This window comes from Pieris napi, chromosome 11 (assembly GCF_905475465.1).
Source record: "Pieris napi chromosome 11, ilPieNapi1.2, whole genome shotgun sequence".
NCBI classification, from domain to species: Eukaryota; Metazoa; Arthropoda; class Insecta; order Lepidoptera; family Pieridae; genus Pieris; species Pieris napi.
In genome coordinates, this window is record NC_062244.1 from 9,674,141 (window position 1) to 9,700,138 (window position 25,998).

General features: G+C 32.5%; 1 protein-coding gene across 1 annotated transcript in view; it reads right to left on the reverse strand.

The window, feature by feature from the left end:
- The window catches only part of LOC125053629 (putative phospholipase B-like lamina ancestor), a 29,194-nt gene extending 4,585 nt beyond the window's left edge, over positions 1-24,609 (reverse strand). The window contains exons 1-6 of the mRNA XM_047655075.1: positions 24,448-24,609; positions 15,402-15,512; positions 3,109-3,449; positions 2,263-2,412; positions 1,628-1,880; positions 708-982 (exon numbers count right to left, since the gene is read on the reverse strand). Of these exons, the coding sequence (XP_047511031.1) occupies positions 708-982; positions 1,628-1,880; positions 2,263-2,412; positions 3,109-3,227 (797 nt within the window). The 5' untranslated portion in view covers positions 3,228-3,449; positions 15,402-15,512; positions 24,448-24,609. The remainder of the gene's footprint in view (positions 1-707; positions 983-1,627; positions 1,881-2,262; positions 2,413-3,108; positions 3,450-15,401; positions 15,513-24,447) is intronic.
- Positions 24,610-25,998: the final 1,389 nt, after the last annotated feature.

Below are 25,998 nucleotides of genomic sequence, written 5' to 3' on the forward strand. Positions count from 1 at the left end.
CCGCGACCAGCTGTCCTGACGCGAGTTTAACATTTTTTACCCATTCCAAAAAAAAAGTGTATAACGACGCTAAAGAAGTTTTCACTTCAAAAATAAAACCTTGTGTGTCTGACACACTTCGCTAGGGTAAGATAGAGACAGGGAACTTGGAAAGCGCGAACCTAAGATCCAATACGTTTTTGACATACAAGTCTACAAGTCAAGAATGTTAACCTAAGTACAAAGACACGCTCACACTTATACAAAACTTTTGTATATAGAAATATCCGTGTCAGGAAGAACTTTAAATATGCTAAGGCTGCATTTATGAAAAAACCGTTAATAAGTACGTTCGATTCCCGACCCCGTTGGCGTTTTTCCATTTGAGCAAAAAATCGACCCACCAGAAAGGTCTTGTCTATTAAAAAAACTAAATACGAGGTCGCAGAAAGAAAGATGTGTGTGTATTTAAATAAAAAATATCTACGTCCATTTCAACTTATTATGCAATTTATAGATTTTATGGTAATTTTATTTATAAATTTTTCGTCGAGGTACAATCAACTTTAATTATTTTGGGCTCACCTGATCTTAAGTGATACCGCCCCCAAGAACACTCTCAATTCCGGAGGGTGTTGCCGGTCTTTTACGAATTCGTTTGCTCTTTTCTTGAAGGACCCTCGAATTGGTTCTTAAATACTTAAAAGAATTAAAGATTATTTTATTACCTCCCAGCCGCATTTTGAGCTATAAAAAGTTTCTTGACGCTTTCATCATCAGTATCATTGGCTATTCTTATAAAAGCACTAGATAAGCCAGGCAGCTTATTGATGTTTGGTTCTTCTAGTGTTATATTGAGTTTTTGTTGAATTTCTGCAACTTCTGACACCGAGTTCAACCAGTAAAGATCTGATATATCTGTTTCATATTCATTTTGGTTCCTCTCGACGCCGTGCTTCCAGCCAGTGAAGACGCCCCTAATTTGTGTGTAGTATAATGATACCTGGGGAAGGAGTTTCAAAATTAAAAGCCATTTATAACCATACTTTTACTTGGCTGATAAGTTAATAATTTCCATGCCAATATGGCGGTAGTGGCTCATCTCTAGAGACTTCCCTTTTAGACATTATACCATTTGATTCATGGACAGATCTAGACCACGTCACAGAAAGTAAGTGTATTGCTTTGAACTCAAATTTAAAAAAAACTTTATTCATATACAGTCAACAGAAAATATGTTAAATTGATTCTAATTTTACATTTACTACCAGTTCGCAAGTCAAGAGCGGACAAGAAGACCTGGTAAGAAACTCTCCGCCACTCTGTTTAATCGCCAAGTTTATAGTCATACAAATCGTTCTGGAGCAAATCAATACGAAGGATTAGGATGAATAGTACTTATACATAAACAAAAAAATCTACTAAAGCTAGTCACTGTCCAAACCAATGGTGGTTTAGTGACCCCCATGATCCCCCTTAATTACAGAACATAGTCCGATGGGATGTCAGAGATGAGGAGCAGGTCCGCTTACCGCTAAATACCTAACAAAGGCCTTGTTTCTTGTCAAAGAAGTCAGCCCCGGGGTCGAAAATGAGACCAATGAGGAACGTAATGAAGATCATTAACTAAAGGTCTATAAATCCTTACATGATGCCAATATGGATCTGTAGCAGCTCGATCTGCAGCATAACTTTTCCAGATGTTGGCAGACTTGTCCAAGGCATCTCTTAGTTTGTCACACTGCTTCTCTATTGGTCGGTCTTCACACTTCGCACGAATGGTGTTCTCCAGGTGAACATGGATGGAGTACCAGGTCAACGCACCTTCTACAATGCCTGCTGCATATGCTTGGATCTCGTCAGGGTACGAACCGTTGGTTTCCACTTCGAGTAGGGACCAACTGTAAGTGAGTAAAAACACGATGTTGTATACGTAACATTCAGTTGTAAGCTTATTTGAGAATTCGATATAATCAGAGCGCTGCAGACATGCACTTAGGAAAATAAATTACAGATGAATTTTTTTTTTTAATAAATGCAGAAGTGATTTTTGAGCTTCGGAATCAGCAAGGTTTTTCACTCAAAACAATTTTTTTATATAACATATAATAAGATAAACTTAATGTACAGATACCGGCAAACATTTTGAACAAATTTCCTTGCCTGTGGAAAAGCTATTTTTAGGTATCACTGGGCGGCGGGCGGTGGTGCGCGGCTCACGCCGGCAACAAAGACGGTTTATACTTTATAGTAAGCCGTTTTTTTTAATTCACGAAAACTTACCCAGTACTATCGATTTCGGGCCTAAAATATGCTCGGGCCACTCCTCTAGGTATATTATTTAAATCGTTACTTTGCCCCCAAAATTCAATACTATATCCGGTTTTCTCTGAATAAAATACAGTAGCTGTGTAGTTGCCATCTTCTTGAATTCTGTAAAACGATGAGTTAATAATAAAGTCTTTGATTTCTGCAAGCGAGAGATTTGTATTAAAGTTCTCTAACAGTATATTAATTTACATAGGAATCTCAAAGATAAACTGCGCGGTATTCGTAGCTGACAAAAAACCTTACAGCGCCCATGATAATCACGCGCGCGAGACGAGGAATTCTTTATATACTTTATCTTATTTAAAAACGTACTATTAATTTTTTAAAGAACATTTTGTTTATTAATTTGCCTTTAAAAAATAGAAAGCTTTATCACGAGACTACACTTTACACGAGTTAAATAATGACAACTGTTATATTAAAAACATTTGCTATTATTATTCCAAGCTTTCTTCCTAATTTCGACGTGTAAATTATGTAAACAAGACTTTTAGTTAAATTTTTTAGACTATAATTCATGGCAAAGATTACATTGACTCTTGTGACGTATATTACCTACTTAAGTAATTTAGTACATATAAACACGATAAAGTTTTGGTAAACATATACACAGTACATAGTCAACATTCGTTTTGTATAAAATATTCCTATGAATTGAATAATATAACTTATTTACCGGAAATAGAAAGGTTGTGGTTGTGTTTTTCTATTAAAAGTACCATCAATGGTGTATAGAGACATCAACGACTTTTTATTATTTATATATATTAATAAGTCTGTAGTAATTATTGTGCTTACCTCTCAATATGTCCAGCAAAAAGCGCCAATATCGCGAGGATTCCAAGAAATCCAAGAATATAAGAACTAATTTTGGTTTGCAGCCAGGAGGCGCCAACCACTTTCAGTATTTTCGCCATTTTTAATGTATATATTATAAAATAAAGAAGATATTAAGAAATTTAATAATAATGAAGTGACAGTTGGTGTAAATAACTTTCTCCAGTGGGAGAGCGACCATTAAAGATGTTATAAGGCGTTTTCAGATTTTGTCTCTCTACAAAATGTATGCGGCACCCGCATTTGATATTGTTGCGATGTATTTTGTGCTTTTCCACACTAATCTACTTTTCTTTTTAACCCTGAAACAAACGAAAATATATGTTATTCCTGGGCATTCGTCCTTCTTGTCTTTTATCAGAGTAAGTAGTTCGTCTTAGTAAGACTTTGATGAAATATAGATTAAGTAGTTTTTTATTTTATATGTTGTTTAATCCTACAGTTCTTTTTTTTTATGTAATAGGAGGCAAACAGGTAGAAAGTTCATCTGATGTTAAGTGATATATATATTTATTTTCCGCCGCCCATGGAAAGTCACATTGCCAAAAGGATCGCAAGCAAGAAATCGTAGGCTCTTTTCTTCTTCTTCTGGCTCAGGACCCTAAGTCGAATTGGTTCGGAAATACTTCAGTGGGCAGCTGGTTCCACATAGTGGTGGTGCGCTGCAAAAAATGCCTTAAGAAACGCTCAGTTGTGGAGCGGTAGAAGATGCAGAGAGACATCACATCTCTACGCAACGCTAAGGTATCAATCCACACGAAAAGTGACTAGTTGATGACGATTCGAATCGCTCTTCGTTGAATACGGTCAAGCGACAGGAGCTGGTACTAGGGAGCTCCCGCCCAGAGGTAAAAAGCGGTGGCCCGCGAAACAGAATAAGGACAGAATATTGGACTAGATTTAGTCTACCCTAGTCCAACACTCCACGTAGCAGAGTTTCGATTTCAAACACAAGTTTGTTCCAGTACTCATCAGACAACTGCTCGAGAAATACCTTCCCGGCCAGTATAAAGAGTATCCACAGTGCTGTCGTCCGCATAGCAATGAATGTTGCTACTTTGCAACATACCATTGATATGCAAAATAATGAGGGTCGGGGATAGGACACAGCCTAGTGAGACCCCAGCATTCACGGGTTTAAGGTCGAAACATGCTCCGTCGATGACGACCTTGATGCTCCGATCAGCGAGAAAGCTAGAAATCCAGTTGCATAATTTCTCGGGGAGCCCATAGGCTGGAAGCTTCGAGAGCAGTGCTCTGTGTCACACCCGATCGAAGGCTTTCGCTATGTCCAAATTTACCGCCAGCGCCTCCCTATTGGACTCAATTGCCTTTGCCCACCTATGTATAAGGTATACTATGAGGTCCCCTGGTGAGTGTCCACGGCGAAAGCCGTACTAATAATCGTTAATCTGCTGGTGGCCCTCTAGATACCTCAGGAGCTGGTCGTTAATAATGGTTTCCATTATTTTGGAGAAATAAGAGTAAATAAACATTTAAATCTTTAAATTAAAGTCATATTTCAAATCTGAAATCTAAAAAGAAACGTAAGTTACATACTGAAATCCAAAACAGTAAATAGATTACAATCACACACAATCTTTAATGCACTGATCACTTATATACAACCACTTTCATATTCAATTCACTAAATAATATTTTAAAACTAGTAATTTAATTAGAAAATAATAAAGCGATGTTTTGTTCGTAATTTCTTGAAAGACTAAATAAGTCCCGGTAGGATGACACCTTATCATAGAACCAATAAAAGATACTCTAATGTTTAAGATTTGTGTTCTGTTTTATCTTTACCCATGTCACAATACATGATGCTTCAACGCGATTAAATATTGTAAATATTGAAGGTATATTGAACTTGAATCATTTGCGGAAGAACAACTTCATTGTAATGTCTTCTGTTGATAGACAGGCCGATTAGTGCACAAAATAGGATATTATATGACAATGTATTGTCTTAGGTCTGCCCTTATAAATTATCAACGGATTTATAAGGAGTCATTATTACATTTTCGAGTGCGTTTCAGTCGTAGTTAGCGAGAGGCGGTTTCTCTAATGTATGTAAGTGATATTCTGCAAGCAAGTTTTATTAAAATACTTATTTTACTGATATTAGGGCGAGTGCAGTTTCGATGTATACAAACTGGCGCTAAATATATTATTAAGTTAATTTCTAATATTGTTCAGTTAATACATCGCAATCTGACTTTATAGTTAGCAGAAACGATTGGTAAATTTCAAAGAATTGTTGAAATAACTAAATATTTTCAGAAACATTTTTCGCTATTAAATTATTTAAAAATAGACTTATATAATTACGACTTAAGTATCCATTTAATAGGTTCTATTACATTTTTTTTTCAACAGTGGCAACTACGGCAAGAGTTAGAAGTAGAAAACAAATAAAAGGAAAAGTCAGGACTCATGTTCAACACACTGAAAAATCTAAGTATATCTAAGAACAATATAATAACATAATACAGCGAATTAAAACCAGTGTCGAAAAGTCACCGCGCCGCGTCTGGACAGACACGAGTGGTACCGAATGGAGGAGAGCTATGTCCAACGGTGGACAAAACAAAACCTAACAATGCAAGGATATGATGGTTCCCAAATGATACATTATATTTAACTTACTGTTAAAAAAGTAAATTTTCTTGTATCCATATTAATGAAACTTCAATGTTCATAATTAAGTTTGGAAATAAGTTATTGTTATTAGAAATATGAAAAATACTAAATCCATACCATAATTTATTTAAAAAACCAATTTACATACCTACTTCACAATCTTTTTGAACCACTACATTTTATGAACTTCGCACTGATATGTAACACGGCCAGCCTAGACCAGGCTTTACAAAATATGAACTATTTGCCAAGACAAAAGCCCATAACTGATATCAAATTATACACGTGGAGCGGATCGACGACCTAAGTTTAAAGGGATCTTCGTAATCTACGCGATAATTTAACGTTATTTTACAAAGCAGTCGAAATATATGTTCCTTTTGAAATTCTTTATGGTATTCATTTAAACATTGGTTTTATTGATAAGTTAGTTTAGATAGAATTCAATGAAGTTTATAAGAATATTTAAGTTACCCTTAAATTTATTTGAGTTTCATTGGTCAATTTGTATAAAATGCACGTTTTTATGTTAGCCTTCGTGCTTTTCCGCGGGTTTAATAATTGTTTTGTAATCGTATATATAAGGATAATCCTACTACCTAATAAAATATCAATAAAACAGACACATTGTGTCAGACCCATTCAGTAGTTACGGGATAAATAACTTTTAGTTACATTAAATTACACGATAAACAAGTAAAGCCGCATTAAATATATTAATGCAATATTCTTATCTAGTTTTTCAGGAAGCTTCAGTTTCACAAGATGTGCTAACTGATAGTAAATTTACAGCTTCCGTGTTTAATAGTGCTACCGCGAAGGACAAAATTCAACGAGAGATCGTAGCTAGGCTCTTTGATCTTGTGAGATTTATTTAATACTAGATTATACTTGCGACTGCTACCGCGGTTAGTTATTTTTTTAACTCTTTCATATAAAGCTCATACTAACTAGTATAGGTACGTTGTCCGTCTTCATTTCGAACATCATTATCATAATTTATTTTTCAGTTTAGAAGTAAATTTATTTTAACAATGAGAAAATTTTATAAAATCCTAATGGCCTGTTTTTACACAGAGTTCGAAAGAGAAGCGAAGTAAATATTATAAAAACACTAAGATTTTTCAGCAATTATTTTTCGACTATTTTATGATTGTTTAGCTTACAATGAATGTTTTTTCTGAAAAATAACAATGTGTTTCCTTAGCCTGTTTTTGTATCAAAAGCACGTTCTTTCCTTGCATCTCAATTCAGGAAGATACGATAATATGAAGTATCAGACGCTAGTAGTGGTATTATTTCGATAAACACCATAAACTTAATATTCCTGGTATGATTCTATAACTCTTGGTACTTCGCCAATTGATGCATTATTGGTATAAAATTTTAAAAGCTACTTATATTTGATTCACGCGTTTACGCATTTATTTTAAGATGTGTTTTCCATCATGAGTAATAATATTATTTTGAGCCTACATTAAAATAGTATTAAATATCGATATAATATATCTCTAATCTAATATTTAATCTACGATTAAGTACTAACATAATGGCTGATAAACACAAACATCAGATATATAAAATAAAGCAATGTTTATCTTGATTAATGTCATTTGTATTGAAACGGGAAGTAATAACATTTTCGTTCTTCTATAAATAGTTGCACGAGTTTATAAATATTCCTATTAAGTCGTGTTCTATCGTTTTTCTGTAATGATAACGAATACGTAACAAAGGAAATACACATTGTAATCGTCAAGGTTTAGTTCTACCCCTACTTGCACCTCAAATTAATGCTATTATCACCAATAATGTATTATTTAGACGGTAAATTCTTAAAATTCAGATTATTTATAATGGTTACATTAGGTTCAATTAATCAAGTAGCTTAGTAGTTTCTTAACTCCACAAATATTCATTCCTACGACAAAATAAACCTTCATAAGGTACTTACACCCTAGAGGTGTGTGTAGCATACAACCCTGATGACCAGGTATATTAAATATGAAAATTCGACTAAACGCAGAAAATCCCGTTAAAAAAGGCACGTAGGAGGCCCCGACATGTCCTAACGGATCCGGATGATCCATTGCACCGTAGCCAAAGACAAATTAAAAGCGCGGCTAATAATATTAAAAATCAGATTTGGGTAAAAACCGCTTTCACCGGGGAAGGCGTGGACCTTTACTTCGTACTTCACTGACTCCAGTGAGCTTCCGTCCTGTCCTTCAGGCGATTGACCACCCCGCGACGACCCAAGCCGAGGTCCGAGTCTCGCAGGAGACCCTTGACAGCCCGAGCTGAGCTGTAAAGGCCCTTAGGCCGACACCGAGATTCCATTCGGAAAAAAAAAACTAAACGCAGAATACTGAAAGATATCTCTAAGGCTCAGGGCTGAGCCTATCTTGAAATGTTCAATTTTAAAAGTGTTGTGTAATTAAAAAGCAAGTGTCAATTGTATTATCACACGTGTATATCAACATCCCTAGCAATAGTAATTGGAGGCCTTTAGTATTAGCGCCATGGTAACTAGGTCACAGATCATATTTCAGACGCCGTTAACATGATATGTCATGAGATATTAGAATCTTCACTTTTTAATCTAATGCAACATTTTACATAATTGGCATAATTTTCTCAAATTAATATTATTCTTGGATGTACCGAAGACATTTCCAAAAAGATTTCATAGAGATAAGGACTGTTTTTTTTTTTAATTTTCGTCTATAAAATTAATTAAGCTTTGCGGCCTGATGTTTGGAGGGATCTTTCAATTACGTCGTTAGTACACATACACCATTTGTAATGCGAGAACGGCTAGACCCAATTCGTTAGATGCGTCTGAAAATATCGAAAAAGATTCGATGAAAAAAACCAAAGTAATCCAAAGTAATGAAAACAGAATATAGATAACAAAAGACGACATTTGACAGTTTCTTTGACATTTTACCAATGTTTATAACAATAAATCGCTGAACTATGTAAGCACATAACTTCGGTCGAATACACCAAATTTTGTAATTATTTTTATTTGTGTTTGTTAAAATTAAACAGATTGAATAATAGAAATTTTAAAAAAATCGAACAGAATGAATTACGCGGAAGACAATCTTCAATAAACTGACAAATAGTGGAGAGCCATAGACTATAGGCTCGCTCACATAACACTAAGACGAAAATTTTGAAGAATTAGCAAATTAATGTGGGCTTATAGGACAAAGATTTTGCGGTAAACATGTCATTTCTATGGAATTATAACTAACTTTGACATAGGAATAAATTTTTATTGTATGATTTAAATGCTAAATATATGACAGTTAAAGTCTTACCCAGATGAAAGCTGATTCACACTTATCTAACAATTACCATAAGCACGATTTTATAACTGTCATAAAAAATATTTTTCGAAAAAAAAAATTTAGTATGAAAGTTACACTTATTTCTCGAGACGAAACACAGGATTGTCTGTATAATTAACAGATGGAAGGGTAGGCACCGCAAGCGTGCCGCAAGTATAAAGCGTTTAATAAACAATAATGTGAAAAGTGAATTGACACGTTGGTATAAAATAGCAACACTGAGCACAAATTTGATGGAAAGATTATTCCGTGTTCTTTGTAGAAGGTATTCAAGACGTCCGCTAAGCATGTAAACGTTACTGAAATAAATCAAATTCTAACAGATATTACTTTTACGAATTTTATGATGATGCTCACAAACATATATTTTTAACGAACGTATCTGATATTGATTTTCTCACTCAAATATAAATAAAATAATTTTCATAAACAACTATTTCCGTTTGTAGAATTCCAGAAATCTGTTTTATTCAATCATAAATCAAAATATGAAATCTGTACGGATACGATACAAGGTAGGGTAATAAGTTTGTGAGTTTGTAGGTATGTATGAAGATTGTTTGTATGTATGTTGATTTCATAATGCTTAGTGACATAGGCTACAGTGGGTACGAGTATTTGATTGTGACCAAAAAAGGCTGTGTTTTTGAGACCACACTATAGCTGCTACGTATCATAATAATATTACATAATAGCCAAAAACTGCATACATATTTAAACACAAACGTAAAACAGTCATTATAAAAAACTATAAAAATATTGAGTATATATATAATTGTGTCATTTTTTTAAACAAATAATTACAGGTTTACTGAAACGACTTTTTTATTATAAGGAGCAACCAAAACACACGTTATAATGATAAAGGAGGTATTTAATTGTTCATTATATATAGTAAATTTGTGTAATTCATAATATAAAGGTATACGATACAATACATATCAATTACACCATACATTTTTTTTAAGTAACGATCGTTATAATGACACATATTTCGACATTCCACCGCTAAAAGGAATAATAAAGTAGTACTATGCAAACTTATGTTTTTACACTAATTATAACCCAAATATTAAAAGTGTCTATGAGTGAGTGAGTGAGTGATAAGTGTATATATCATAACATGTATATAGCAACTTTTAATAACATATATATTATGTTTAATCTCCATAATCATTCTATTTTTGACGGGACGCGAAATATTATTACTGATAATATTAATTTAGACTACAGTTAAATTCAAAGTAAATATTGCGAAATCCACATAACACATCACCAAACAGTATTCATAGCAACAGTGATAAAATGAAAAACATCAAAATTACATAATGGCTTATGTTTTAAATAATATGCATTAAAGTATTTAGAAATTAACGTCACAATATGCAAATATTTGAAAAATAATTGCAATCGCAAGAATAATTTTACCTACTTCGGTTATTGAGAAAATAATTGCAACACAGTTACACAATTTGTCTAAATATTTATCAGAAAACAAAAACAATTCTTGTATTAAAATTAACCGACTGGTAGCAAATTTTAAATTAACTTGGAATTATGTATAAACTATATTAAGATTTCATTGATTATAACTTTATAGTACTAATAACGCTGATGGCAATGCGAAGTGATTCAAGGTCTAAATGGGTGCCAGTGTTTGGCGAAGGAAAAGCATTAAGCCAATGAAACAGCCACCAACCAACCTTGTGCGGTCTATTTTTTTTTAGTTTTTTATTTATACATTTTATCTAATATTTAATATAAAATATGTTACCAAATTATTACTCATATACATATAACCAAACCCGATAAATTTATAAGAAAATACACAATGGGAGATTTTGTCATATTATGCCTTTCAGTCAATCATTTAAAAATGTACATTATATTTGTTAATTTTGCCGGAAAGCTTGTCTCCCAAAGGTTTGAATAAAGAACGCCACCTCGGTATGTTATTACGTCAATAGAATACATCATCTGGAATCAATGTGGTATTTTGAGTAAGCTGATAAGCACAAGGATAGTTGGTTACGGTATTTGCACTCTCTGACGTCCAGACATAAAAATGTATACTACTTTGTTTACCAGTTGAAATTACAATTTTACGTAGGTCTTCTATTATTGATTATATAATGTATAAGTGTAAAAAAAGTTCTTTAAATAGCAATATAATTTAATAGCTATTTTCATATTAGATTTAAAACGGGGTTTTACTTATTTATTTAGTTATTAAGTTTACGACATCATACATAGTACTAAATCTACTGATTATTTTACAAAAACTTCCATCTAAAATGTATGAAAATTAAAGTAAACATAAGTTTTCCAAAAAATAGTAATACAATATAGTAATATTTTAATAAAAATACAATTAAAACATATACAAGATAATATAAGCACACAATAAAATAAAATTATTAGAAATTTGTTGGTACTTAAAGCAGAAAAAAAAAGAAAAATCATCAGTAAAACAGCGAATTAGGTTCGAGAAAGGCACCCTACAACGCTTTCTCTAAAACCGATCAGCCCACTACCGAATATACCCAGCTCCGGATAAGCTGTGTTCAATCCGTTAAAATCGCGAAGAATTCGCACGAGAGGTGCCTGAACTCCTAGGTTGGTTTTGGCAGAAGGAATTTGGAAAATATTGCTTTTAGACCTAGGTAATGAATACACAATTTACAATAGCAATCCTCAGCCAGCTAGATTACTGCGATCGACTTTTGTTTATAAAATCTCACGCAGAGGTGAAAGGTTTAATGTAGCATTGAGTGAAAGTTGCAATGTATGTTTCTTTGATCTCCTTTACAAAGGAAATGTTGACTTTGTCTATAACAGCTAAGCTAGCTAAGATTCTTGCTTGTTATGAGCGTTATAAATATTAATTTATGCATTTTATAGATTTCTTTAACGTAAAAATCAAATATAACAATCGTAAAAGTGGTATGTCAATCATTGAAATCGTTAACAAAACAAATGAACCATGTTAGATTCTTCCTTGTTAAGGGTCGCGTTCTAAATCTTAGTTTATGCATCTTATAAAGTCATTGCTTTAGTAACTAGCTAATAATAAGCCTATTATATGTAAAAAACGTTTAGCGAAACAAATGAAACTCAGCCGAGTTACATGATTGATTGGGGGCGCGTTTTTTAATATTCTTATATGAAATGTGTCAGGCACAGAGGTTGTAGCGCCAAGAATTTTTTTGTAGCATTTGAGCATAAAGATTTTAGATCATTTATTTTAATTGTTATAAAACAAGAAACAATTAAAAGCCACCTTGACTGGAGTAAATTTTTATCCGATCATGCATACAATTGATAAATATGTACCTATATAGAGTAAAATCACTACTCATAAACAATAATAAAACTAAAAATCTAGTTTTTTAAGTGTCGCTGGCCTTTTGTAAGGATACAGGTAGACGGATTCCGACATTCTTTGGATACCTTTGACCAGACGACTTCAATACGTCTTATGGTCACAAATCGATAACATTAAGTGATTAAACTTTTAATAGTGAAACATTTAAAGGATTTTTAATTTATCACTTTTTTATACTTATTAGAACTATATTGTCTTAATTTGATCTCTTTTGTACTATGGAAGTAAGATCAACTCACCGAATTCCTTACATTACATGCAATTTTATCTCATTATATATAATATATATGTATGCAGGTTTTATCATATACAAATATACAAAAAAAAATCTTTTTTGTAGTTAAATTATCCTTTGAATACATTTTCGAGAGAGGCTTTATTGGTGGTAAGACTACGGTAGTAAATCACGACTCACGCTACTAAAATATGCCTATTGATTCTTCTCTAAAACTCCTCTCACTAGTGAAAATCAAAAACAGTGGGGGAGTTCCATGCCTTAGGCAACAGGAAACGACAAAGATTAAAGAATTACTATTGCCCATATATAGCAAAAAGCTTTATAGGGAATCGATAAAAACTTCCCCTCAACCTTTATTAAAAGGAGCCGATCCAGTTATATAAACTGCATTGGGATAGTGCATTGAACGCAATAATGGGGACGCAGGTTATTGACCCGCCGTTGATAAAGACTTTTTCAATGATTTTTCAATATTGTATTATACCTGTATTTAAAATTTGTTCGCTATATATTTGTCAATCTATATTAAGTTAAACAATTTTTCAAAGGCCACATTTCTTTTTTTTCGTAATTTTCTTTTTTTATGAAACTAGTAAAAATATACATTTTATACCTATGTATACTAGCTGATCCGGCAAACGTCGTTTTGCCATGTATATAATTTATAATAAAAAATAGGGGTTGATCGTAGAGGGGTGAAAATTAGGAGTTGAATGTATTTTTTAATGCTGTATCATAAAAAAATAAAAAATTGGTAATTTATCTAAAAAATAAAAAATAAAAATTTGGTCGTGGACTACCCTTAACATTTAGGGGAATGAAAAATAGATGTTGTCCGATTCTCATAGATACCGGATAAGCACAAAAAATTTCATCAAAATCGGTCAAGCCGTTTCGGAGGAGTATGGCAACGAAAACTGTGACACGAGAATTTTATATATTAGACAGATAAAACACATAAGTAAAACACTTTAAAAAGAACCCATTACATCGATAACGTTCAGGTTGATTTCCCCAACCTTTTAACAAATTTAAATTTTGTGTACCCTCTAGATACCCCAGGCATCCCATCATTCCATTAGTCCTTTCCGGAGAACACGTTTTGGTCAAATCTCACCGGTGTCCAGATTGAGCATTCTGATAAAAGGGTCTGGATATCCACAGTTGCTCCCCTCACACTTTAAAATCGATTTTCGTTTAGTTTTGTATAGTTTAATTTCTTTTTATTATATACATACACACCTTCACGTACTTACCCTCACTTTTACACCATCATACAACACAACCAAATTAGGTAACACTTAGATAAACGTATTGAATAGTTTTTATTTGTTTGTTTCCTTTTATAAATTCTTGAACCATTTTGTAGTTAAATGTATTATTATGTATTCCATATTTGGCTATATTTTTAATGTAACTGTTTGTTATTGTATATAATTTATGTTAGCTGTAGGTTTACAAAATAAATAAATAAATAATTATCTCTTCGTGTATGTTATGTAAGCCTATAAGTGCTTGTATTAAAAAACTGTATTTTTTTGTTCTTGTTTGTCAATGTTATTAATAAATAACCAGAATCACGTTTCCCAGTAGCACTAGAACCTCTTAAGGTCACGTGTGTGTTTTCTATTAGACATAAGCTTCTTCCGCCTGACAGATGTAAATTTTTACGTCTCATGCATGCCGATCACGATGTTACTTCACCGTACAAGAAACTGTTAAATGCGTAAATAGTCCATTGCTACACAGCCGGGTATTGAAACTACGACCTCAGGGATGAGAGTCGCACGCCGATACCACTACGCCGATATTTTGTAAACCTAAGAACTTTTGAGATAGTATTTATCTTTTTTATATCACATAGCGAAGGATTAAACGTGCTCAGAGCGTGCACATAGCGAGTTTTAACACGTCAATGTTTGCAAAGCTCTATACTTGTTAGTATACGTTATCTTCACCGTTTTATTGACGTGACAGATGCATGATGACCATGCAGTAGGAGAAAGGTCAATGTCCGTAAGGATTGATTAATTTTATTTTCTTCATCTGGTAAACAGTTCCCTTTAAGTTCTAATTACGCGGTAATGATTGCTGGCGGCAAATTGTTTACGATTTCGACGAGTTCGGCAGGGTTATTCAGTAAAACAATTAAATGGTACTCATTTAGTTGTTTAGTACACAAACAATATCGAATTCATAATGTATTTCATATCGGACGGATAATTAAAATAGAAAACGATTATAATTACTAATAGCTTATTAAAGATAAATATGGATAAATTTAGGATAAGTTGTAACACCAGCTAAAGCTGTAATGTTGTATGGTTTCTTGTTGCAGAAGGTCCCACTCAAGTATTTCCGAATCAATTCAAATTCTTCATTCCTTCTCAAGAGCGTACTAATGCCTAAAAGGCCGGCTACGCACTTGCGAACTTCATGGCTATGTAAGTGTCAATAGGCGGCGGTATCACTTAACATCCGATAAGATCACTGCTCGTTAGCACCAAATTTTACATACGCCTTATTACTTTTACTCCTTATATGAGTTGGCACAGAAAACTAAAGCTGTCTAAGGAACCATAGAGCTCAAATTCAAGACAATATTATATATTAATGTACTTACAGCGTTGGTGGTGTGACCACAAACACAGAAAGTCGGCGTACTCAACCCATCGGGATAAGACTGCTGCTAGCTGGCGGCGACGGTCGATCACAGATTTAGACCGTAACTGATCTGAAAAAATACAAACAGTATTTAGACCCGTTATTCTAAGACTATGAAATATAGTATCAAGAGCTGCCAAACGATTTCTTCTGTATGAAGTTTGCGGTATTCTTGCGCACCCTGAATATTATTGGATTCACAACATTTTTAGGTTATACATATGTTTTTTTTTGTTTTTTTTATATACTCGTATAATTCTTAAATTTTATAGAATTTTAAGATTTCTATTAGTATTAAGTTATAGTAGGAATAGAAAATAATTAAATAAATAAATATTTGACAGCTCTTGATATACAACTAGCTTACTAGCTAAGACGTCACAAAATACCGACGACGTTATAACATAAAATATGTATACTTCGTAAGAAATGTTTTAATACAATGATTATCTGTATTTGTGGCCTAAATTTCCTTTCAATTCACGATTTTTGATATAAATTTGATGATTCACATAAATTAAATCAGGTCATAACAAGTGCACACAAATAATATATATATTACGTAATCAATGGAAAAGTTTTTGCTTTCATATGCTATTCAATATATGATGACTTGTAAGCTTTTCGTAGGGCATAGACAGGTATATTTCTGTGTCTTTTTAATTTATCACTCTTCTGTTAAGTAGACAATCTTCCTGTCTTGCTTCTTAAGACTGACGACATTTTCCTGATATTACTTTTTACAGGATAAGCAAATTTAATGTACATAGATAGAAATATACGAGGTTAAAACGGATGACTTCATGTTGACTGTTGAGACTTCAGAGTTACTAACAGAACAAGAACCGCCGCATGAGAGATGGGACAAACGTACCTAACTAAGATCTGCTTTTTGCTTATTCACTATTTTTAAGGTAAATTTTTAATATATCTATAATATATACGTATATAAGTTAAAAACACTGACTTATTTTAATTAAGCAAGTTGTTTAATTGTGTATGTGTAATGTGACCTAATTTATCAGAATAACACATGTTTAAAGTTTGCGGTCATTGATAATAGGTCATACAATAATGATACAATAAGATGATCGAATGACCTCCGATCCGATCTCATGATACCTGACACCTTTGGTAAAAGCCTGTGTTACCTTATAAATCTTCCAAAACCTTTTCTTTTAAATTGTCAATCTATTGCAATTAAACAAACAAGGAAAGTTATTGATTGATAAACAATGAATGCACTTAGCTTAGCCCGAAAAAACAGCTAGTGGAAATGGAAAAGAAAAAAGGTGAGCACAAAATTACAATAAGTTCGCTAACTTGTGACCTGACATACGAAGTTACAAAATCTAGTAACTCAAACTCAAAATATCTTTATTCAAGTGGGTAACCAAGTACACTTTTGAATCGTCAAGTTAAATTAATCGTAAATTTACATTTACTACCAGTTCGCAAGTCAAGGGCGTAGAGCGGGTAAGAAGAACTGGCAAGAAACTTTCCGCCACTCTTTTTAATCGCCAGGTATTGTCATACAAATTGTTTGAACTGGAGCAATTCAATCCCAAGGATTAGGATCATTTAAGTAGTCCTCAAATTTATAAAAAGCTTTGTTGATTAGTTTTCGTTTAACGAGGGCTTTGAATTTATTTAGTGACTCTAACCTGCCCCGGCTGGTCATATGATATGTATTCCTACAATATTTTGGAAATAAATATAACCCATAGTAGTCATAATGTAGCGTTAATCTTGTTACATGCAATATTTACGTATGATATATATCTTGATTGATTGATTCATACCAAAAGTAAGGATTAAGTCCTGATAGCATTTTCGTAACTTACTGCCTTTGTTAGTCATATCCGTCACGGCACTTATAGACCAGTGCCGATAATTTTTGAAACCAAAAAAAATTACAGTAGGATGAAACCCATTAGAAAAGCAGGGGAATATGATCAAAATGAAAGGAAAAATAAATTACGGTCGATCTGAGGTCGGGAAGGGGAGGGGGGGAGGTTTAAGGGTAAAAAACGGTTTATCTCGATTTCCGGCAAAACTAAAAGTCCTATCGAAGAAACCTAAATGGCAAAGTTGTAGGTCATAAAAAGATCTACAACTTTTGTATTCACACATTTTTCACATAACCTCAAAATTTATGTGAAAAATTCAAAAAACCAACTTTTTGGTTTTTTATTTCTATCTTTTACAAAAATTTATTTTTTTAAACGAAATTTGGTGAAAACTTACCTGATTATGTCCCAAATATACTGTAATTTATTTGATTAAAAATATTTATGAAATACGAAAATTTTAGCCCATCTAAAGGCTAAATTTTTTAGGTCACTCAGGTATATATAAGTTATCTTAAAATAGTATTAAATAGGCATCTTATTATAATTTAAAGAAGATTCATAGAGAAGTAGGGAAGGGGATGACGGGTCTGGGCGTTACTGCATACGATTTTTTGCATTTTCTGAGAAGATTTACTATGGTAATATATATATATATATTTTTACCATAGGAAAGTAGAGATTTCAACGAACTGAAAGCACACCAACTTTTTGAAAAAAGCTGAAATTTTGAAGTCAGAATTTTCGATTGAAAATTAGGGTGTTTTTTCGATATTAATTCAAAATAAGGTGAAAAAATAAATATTTTTAATCAAATAAATTACAGTATATTTGGGACATAATAAGGTAAGTTTTCACCAAATTTCGTTTAAAAAAATAAATTTTTGTAAAAGATAGAAATAAAAAACCAAAAATTTGGTTTTTAGAATTTTTCACATAAATTTTGAGGTTATGTGAAAAATGTGTGAATACAAAAGTTGTAGATCTTTTTATGACCTACAACTTTTCCATTTAGTTTTCTTCGATAGGACTTTTAGTTTTGCCGGAAATCGAGATAAACCGTTTTTTACCCTTAAACCTCCCCCCCTGCCCCTTCCCGACCTCAGATCGACCGTAATTTATTTTTCCTTTCATTTTGATCATATTCCCCTGCTTTTCTAATGAGTTTCATCCTACTGTAATTTGTTTCACTTTTTATTATTTTTAAAGGCTATCTGCACTGGTCTATTAATAAATTGAATGAAAACATTATTCACTGAATTATCTGGCAAGAATAAAGTTTACCGAATTCGATACAACAACAGAACGTAAAATGGCGCCAAAAATCAACACCTGACATATGACCGCGCAGTCACATACATAACCACAGATACAAATTCCTATGCCATAGAGATCTCCCTTTTTGTAAATGCGTTTTATTCAAACCGCCATCGTGATTTTAATAATGGCGGACTGAGTCGCTTTGTCATTGAATTAGCATTTTGACGGTATTAAACTAAACAATAGCCTGGCGATAATAATAATCAAAGACATCTACTACTGTATGGAGGATAAGAAAAAAAATGTGTTTCATTATAAAGCTGGAATTGCGGTCTTATTAAGTGGCAGCTAGGTGAGGGGGTACCGGGTTCGATTCCCGGTTCGAGGGCAAGGTTTAATTTAATTTAAAATTTGTTCTCGGCCTTTGGGAGGGTTGTGCGGTACCGGGCGACTGCCTAAACCGTACATGGAGGACACGGTCGAATTTCTAAAGACAAGCACGAATTATAAAAAATCCTATACTTGACGCTGGCTGGCTGGAAATTAAGTTGGAATTGTCTATCCTAACATAATATTTATATAAAAAGTAAATGAAATAAATTTTCTGTATACTGTTTACTATAGGTAAACGTATGATGGTTGCTTAGTACTGTGCGACTCAACAAAATCAACTTCAGGAAATGAATCTAGAAAGGAATATACACTATACAGCCTCGACAGCTGTTAATATCCGTGTTTAAATTAAATTTACAATAATGTATAGAGGTATTACTTACTTAGCATATAGGTAATTATTTTTACGTTGTCTTTAGTTCGTTGCCCGCGACTTTGTGTCGATTTTTTTTAATGATCAATTTCAAATTATATTGTATTTTAATTTAATTTACAAATTTAAATATAAAACAATAATGTGCAAGTAGAATTGTAATTACTCATGGTACAACTGATGAATTTTTGTAAAAAGTTTACACAGACTAAATGTTTTTTATGTAATAATTTTATTCATAGATTGACTTTAAATCTCTAAATTTAGAATACAAATTTGTAAAACGAATCATCGGAATCACTTGATTCTAATGGCCAACAGCGTCTAGACCAATCACAATCAGACGATCAGTTCTCATTTTTCAACTGTACTTTAATAATGTTTATAGTCTAGACAGACTAATTGTCTGATCACACCTTAACAAGAACAATTAACCTGCAGATAATACAAGCAAACAATAAAGATGTAACTGAGAGGATTTATAGCTCTCGGCTACGGGTGGTCTGTAAATTATATTAGTTCGTTATAAAACTGGCGCAATGTATGTCCACGACCATTTTACCGCATAGGGGAATTCATGGGTAACGCTAGTGACACGCCCGGAATACTCTTAAAAACTGTGTGCGTGTACTAGGTGTACACACGTAAGAAGTGAAACTTCTTTATGACCTTATTTTTCGAAAAATGATCTACTATATGCAGCTTAACAAAATTGGTTAAATAAAGTTTAACAAAAGGCTTTTATTATCATAGACATATTCATGTCTATGATAATAAAAGCCTACAAATACAATTATTTCATTTTACCTTATTACTACTAAGATTATTACAGAATTTCATTAATTGTAATAGAATTATTACTATCATTGTTATCGTTATTATATATTTTTGTTATTAATGGCTTCGAATCTCTTCGGATCAACCGTGGTAGGGACAAGAAAAAGATGGCGCGTAACTGAAAAACGTGACGATTTGCTACAAAATTTCTCCCATACGTCGATAAAGAACTTTCATTCCAACGCCGATAAAGATGTTTGACTTCAAAAAGCAACATGGCGCGTAACGGAAAAATGTGACGCGTAACGAAAAAATGTTACACTAAATTTTTTTCCAACCCCGATAAAGAAGTTTCACTTCAAATACCAGTAACTTGAAAAGTGATGGATTTCGATTCTGACTTAAATACTGTGGTATCGTACTGTGTTATGTATAGAACTGCTCCTAAACCATCGTTAAATGACGTCATAAATTTTTGGGTAATGCACTTAATATAAAACAGCCATTGTTTGAGTCCATAATTAGAAAGCAGGTTTGTAGAGTGGCCTTACAGGAGTTTAGTCAAATAAGTTACATATAAACAATCATTGGATGGAAATGGACGCATAAACATGTATGTTCTCGACAATCCTTTCTTTATATTTTCTATACTATACGTAATAGTCTGTATTCATTGTGATTTTCCAGTAATATCTAGTTCTAGGCTTAGATAAGATAAATATAAAATATGTAGTACAACGTTGCGCAAGCGCATGTACAAGTACATGGCAGGAAAATCTCTTTTCCATAAACTGTTTTACCGCCCTCACAACCCCACGTTAGGTGTAAAAAAAATGTTTTTTTACATTCTTGTTAATCTCTTTAGCGTTTATTTATTTGACAAAATATTAATAAAACTTGAATATACAGTTTTACTTATAGAAAGATAAGTTTTTTCTGAAGACTTGCGCTGTCATCTACTCAGTATTTTTCCAGAAAATCAATCAAAAACCCTGGCACGTACACACACTAATATAACAAACATAATTTTAATAAGTCTATTTATAAAACTATCTAGTTCTATATTTATTCACTGACAGGCACTATAATCAGCCTTTAGTGCGTTAAAACCCGAAGAAAAAAGTAGTTCCGCCAGGAATTCCAACTATGTAATAAATGTTTGACAAGCCGCCGTTGTTTTTGGTAATTCTTATTTATAATTTTTCGTTACGTCAAACACAATTGTCTTTATATGTATATTATTACTGGCCTAAAAAATAAAAAACTTAAACATCTAATAAGACCTAACATCCGTCGCCTTAAGTTTGCAAAGCTAAATCTAACTTGGTACTACACTTAAATGTTTTAATTACTATAATAAATGCTACACTGTCTTAAATACAATATTGAAAGTTTAATATTGTATTTAGCGGACGATGCCCGTAAACGTAGACTAACAAGGCGTTAGATGCGCTTTAAGGCTTTATTCAATTAAAATAAAATCTCAGAACTCTTCCTGTCTACGAAAAATCTTCTCGCAAATGCGGGGAAATATTTATTTTGTATCAGTCGTATCATAAATATTAATAGAAATAATATTATGCTGATAGCTTCGTTTATACAAAGGCTTGGAAGAATTCATATTTAAAAAAAGATACAGTCTTCCTAAAATACTATAATATAACTGAATATTCTATTAATAATTATAATTGGAACAAATGACCACTGTCTAAAAATATTAAAAAGAAACAATAGAATACATACTAAATTACCATTTATAATACTAATTTGCTATACATTTTATCTCAAATCTACGCAGTCACGTGGACGTATAAAATCATATTATTAAAAATTACATACCCAATTAATTATAAATAATAAAGAAAGAAAATTTTAATTAGGCGTATAATTGAATTGGAATTAATTGGCGTAGCGATTTATAGATCAATTTACATTAGCTAATAACCATATAACCATAGATACTTGTCTTATGAATATTTAAATCAAATCGGTTGCAATGTACTACAAAAATACACGCAGTTAATATTATGATTTAAAACTGGTCATTGTCTGATCACAAATTAATTAACCTCAATAACTGTTGGGTCCACTTTAATTAAACTAGGCCATAACATCACCGTTAGCAAGTATTAGTTATTATTTGAATGATTAATATTAGCAAGCTTATATTATTAAAATCCACAACACACACTGCAACTCTTAGTCTTAGCCTCAGCTTTCGACGTCTGTTTCGTGGTGTTTTTTTCTTAATAACTAAATAGATCAGCTTTCTTTGACACACACCGTCAACTTTTTTGTCTATGGCTATGGTTTTGTTTTATTTTCTTTCAACGTATGAGCGAGTGTTAAATGCGCAAATAGAAATAAAAGTCCTGTACACAGCATATAATTGAACCTACGACCTGGGATGAATCACACACTTTATGATTCAAGCCATAACACAATTTATGATTAGTGTAGTGTATTTAACTGTTGTAAATTAAAAACTCGGACACTTCCGCAACTGTTATGGGCAGATATTTCTACTTATTCTTTGCTGATCAAGATATTTCCTTTTCTATCCCTTAAATACGTTTTATTTAAATTTGTAGTACTCGCGTAGAGGCTAATTAAATATGTGTGCAAATATATATATAATATATATAGCATTAGGGACCGTCAGTGGTTAGCCGCAAACAACGTTTTCGTGCTACATACTTGTCTTGGCCGCTAAGAGCGTCGTTACTCGTTGTCATGGATATTAGTATTGCCAGTAAAAAAATTAACCATTATAGGGGGAATAATTTGAAGTCATGCAGATTTAATAATTTATTGCAATGTCTTAATAAAACAATGCATCTAGTATCTAGAAAATACAGTTCTAGGCTTAAATAAATGTGACACAAACTTAATAACTGATATGATAGGTTTTTTTACCTATTAATATAATTTCTTTTCGATAATTAAAACTTTTCCATTGTAATTAATAATGCAAGGAATAAAAATAAATACATTTTAGTTCTTCAATCTTTCATTCTTCTTCATTGTCAAAGTCATAGTACCTAAATACTAAAACTGGGGGACTCTCCAATTTTTTTTTACTAGATTGTCTCTGCACTGAGACATCATGGATCATTACGATCTAACTTAAGAATAATACGTAATTGAAGTCTAACCTAATTCACTAATAAGGATGTATTATATTAATCGAGATTCGAGACTAAGTATTTAGTTTATTAAGGGGAAGACACTCTTTTCTTGTGTTCTATTTTTTTCCTATAGCACTTAAAAGTGACTCAATGTGATAATAATTAATAATCTTGAACTTGAAAATCACGGTCAATGTGACGTTCTTAAAAAAATTTGTTTACTTTATTTGATAGTGTTAGGAATATTCCACCACCGTGTGGAGTAAAATACAGTTTTAGTTGTGTAATTTTACATTCAGAAGACGGAGGCAAAAGGGTCTACTGAGCCGCACTGAAGAGAGGTGTATGGGGGTATTAAATACGTTACGTTACCAATATAATATGTAGATTATAAGAAAACAGTAGAGGTGCTGCAATTATATTAAATTCATTGTTTTTATTACTTTCCCAACCAAGGTCTGTAATATTTAATTTAAATACAGCAAGCGTAATAGTGGTATAATTTTTATTTCTCAACTTTGAGAATTTTAGCGCTAACTTAAACTCTACCAAAACAATCAATCAACAATCAAACATCTAATCCACAAATAAGGTTAAGTCATTTGAATATGTTAATTAGTTTTTTTTATTTGTTCTAGATCTACTAGATGTGAAGCCGGAACCGGAAACTAGTAATCCGCAACAGATAAAAGAAATGTAGTCTCTACGCTCTTTTAAATTTTCGATAATTTAATTTTTAAAGTCAACCACAATGACGGAACAGTGTTTGCGTAAATTGACTATCAGCACATTCAAGGTCGATAACTCCACAGCGATGCCAAATTTCCGAGGCTCATTCATTTAACAAGTTATCTATGACAAACAATGGGTTAATGTTAATATTGGAATTCGTCTGGTGCTAAGCGAGACAGTCTAAATATAAACCACGTGGTATTTTGTTAGGGGACACGGTAAATGGGGTCAAGAGCCCTACGTAGGACGACACACTATGATATTTGATTGAACACGATTTTTTTAATGATAAATACATAATGTAAAGGTTAGAGATGCCATGTTGAGAGAAAGTTTTTGATCCTTTCACGCCAATATAGAGAAATTAAATTGTTGTTACACTACTGTACGTGGCATGAAAACTTATCAGTATTTTACGGAAAACCCTAATTGGTTTAACTTAATGGTGCAATATGTTAGCAATAGAAAATATAGGAATAAATTAGGACTTACGTGTTCATTTATTTTCTCTCTAAGTACAGGTAATGCTTTAGTTAAGCAATACGAATGGGCTACATTTGAATGGGAACACTTTAGGGCTTTCGTGAGAACTACAATGAGCCCTGTAGATACACGACCGCTCGGAATTACATCGAATTGACGAGTCACGAGTAGACTCTAGACTAGAGTATGAAGTGAACAAACTGTGAGGCACAGTCGCAAACGCAGTAATCTCGTCATAAGCGAGCCGTATTAATACGTATTAATTTAATTACAATACTAAAAAGTCTATAATAAATTATAATTAAGATCATTTTATTTTCACGTACATTTCTAGTAATTTAGAAGTTTAGTAACTTAACATTCTAGCGTGAAATCAATGGCTAATATTAAAATTTTGTGTACAGCGCCATCTTTTGAAATATTCTTGTACTCCTTCGTGCGTTATCTTGTAGAGGCTGACAATGTAGTTGTTACATTATTTTATTAAGTTACAAAAATACTAAAATAGATGGCTCTTTAACGAAATCATATGAAATTATCTAGAGTAAGAGTCTAATAAAATATAATGTCGAGACTCGATAGACGTAGATAGTAGATATTTATCTACTATCTACTTTAAGACAGTTGTTATACTGTATCAATAAAATATTTTCCGATCATTTAAATGTACACAATAGGCAAGGTTTGTTTACTATCCGTAGAAGAATAAGTGGGTAATATTTTATAAAGCAGATATTGTTAGGAGGCCTTTTAAAATATTTAAGGAGGCTAATCGATAAAGCCACTCGGAGTACAATCGTAGGTAGGAAAGATTTCAAGTTTGAGCGGATCGATGTGAATTAAATATTAACAGTTACTTTTAATTGCGAAGAATTGTTCAAGAAAATATTATATCTTTACAAATTCAGTTTTTCCTCGCTACACATTTTATGAGAGCAATATTATTTAATTTAGTTTGTAATAAATAAATCTTTAAAACGTTAGAAAAATAATAAGTAACATAATACAGATTCAATGAAAAATCCTTTGCATGGTAATATTTTTTTTAATAGTATCGAAAACGAAACTCAGCAATGAAATACAATCAATGATTGATGAATTGGTATCATTACGGCGAATGAAATCTATTCATTTCCCATTAAGTTTATTTTGAGATCTCTATAAATAAGCGTCACTCACATCAAAGCAACCCTCACTGTGGCATAATGATGAATTCTTTAATTCTTTTAAAGCATACTAATGCTAATTTTTATCTACACGAATTGGATTAAATTTTTTGGAATCCATTCAAAATGTAGGAAAGCATTATTTCGTGGTCGACTTCCACAGTGAGTGATTTGTATAGAACTAATTAAAAAGTACAAAAATAAGAGGCATTTTATGGATTAAGACGTATTTATTCTTGCAAAGAGGCGTAGAGTAAACCAGCACGCATAAATTGCCTATGTTTATCTATGATCATTTGTCGATACACGCTCGTAGGTTATGACCTCCAATGAGTCAGTCTTATAAGACCGGGATAATCGTGGTCTGAAAGGAAGCATCTTGAGCGGACTATCT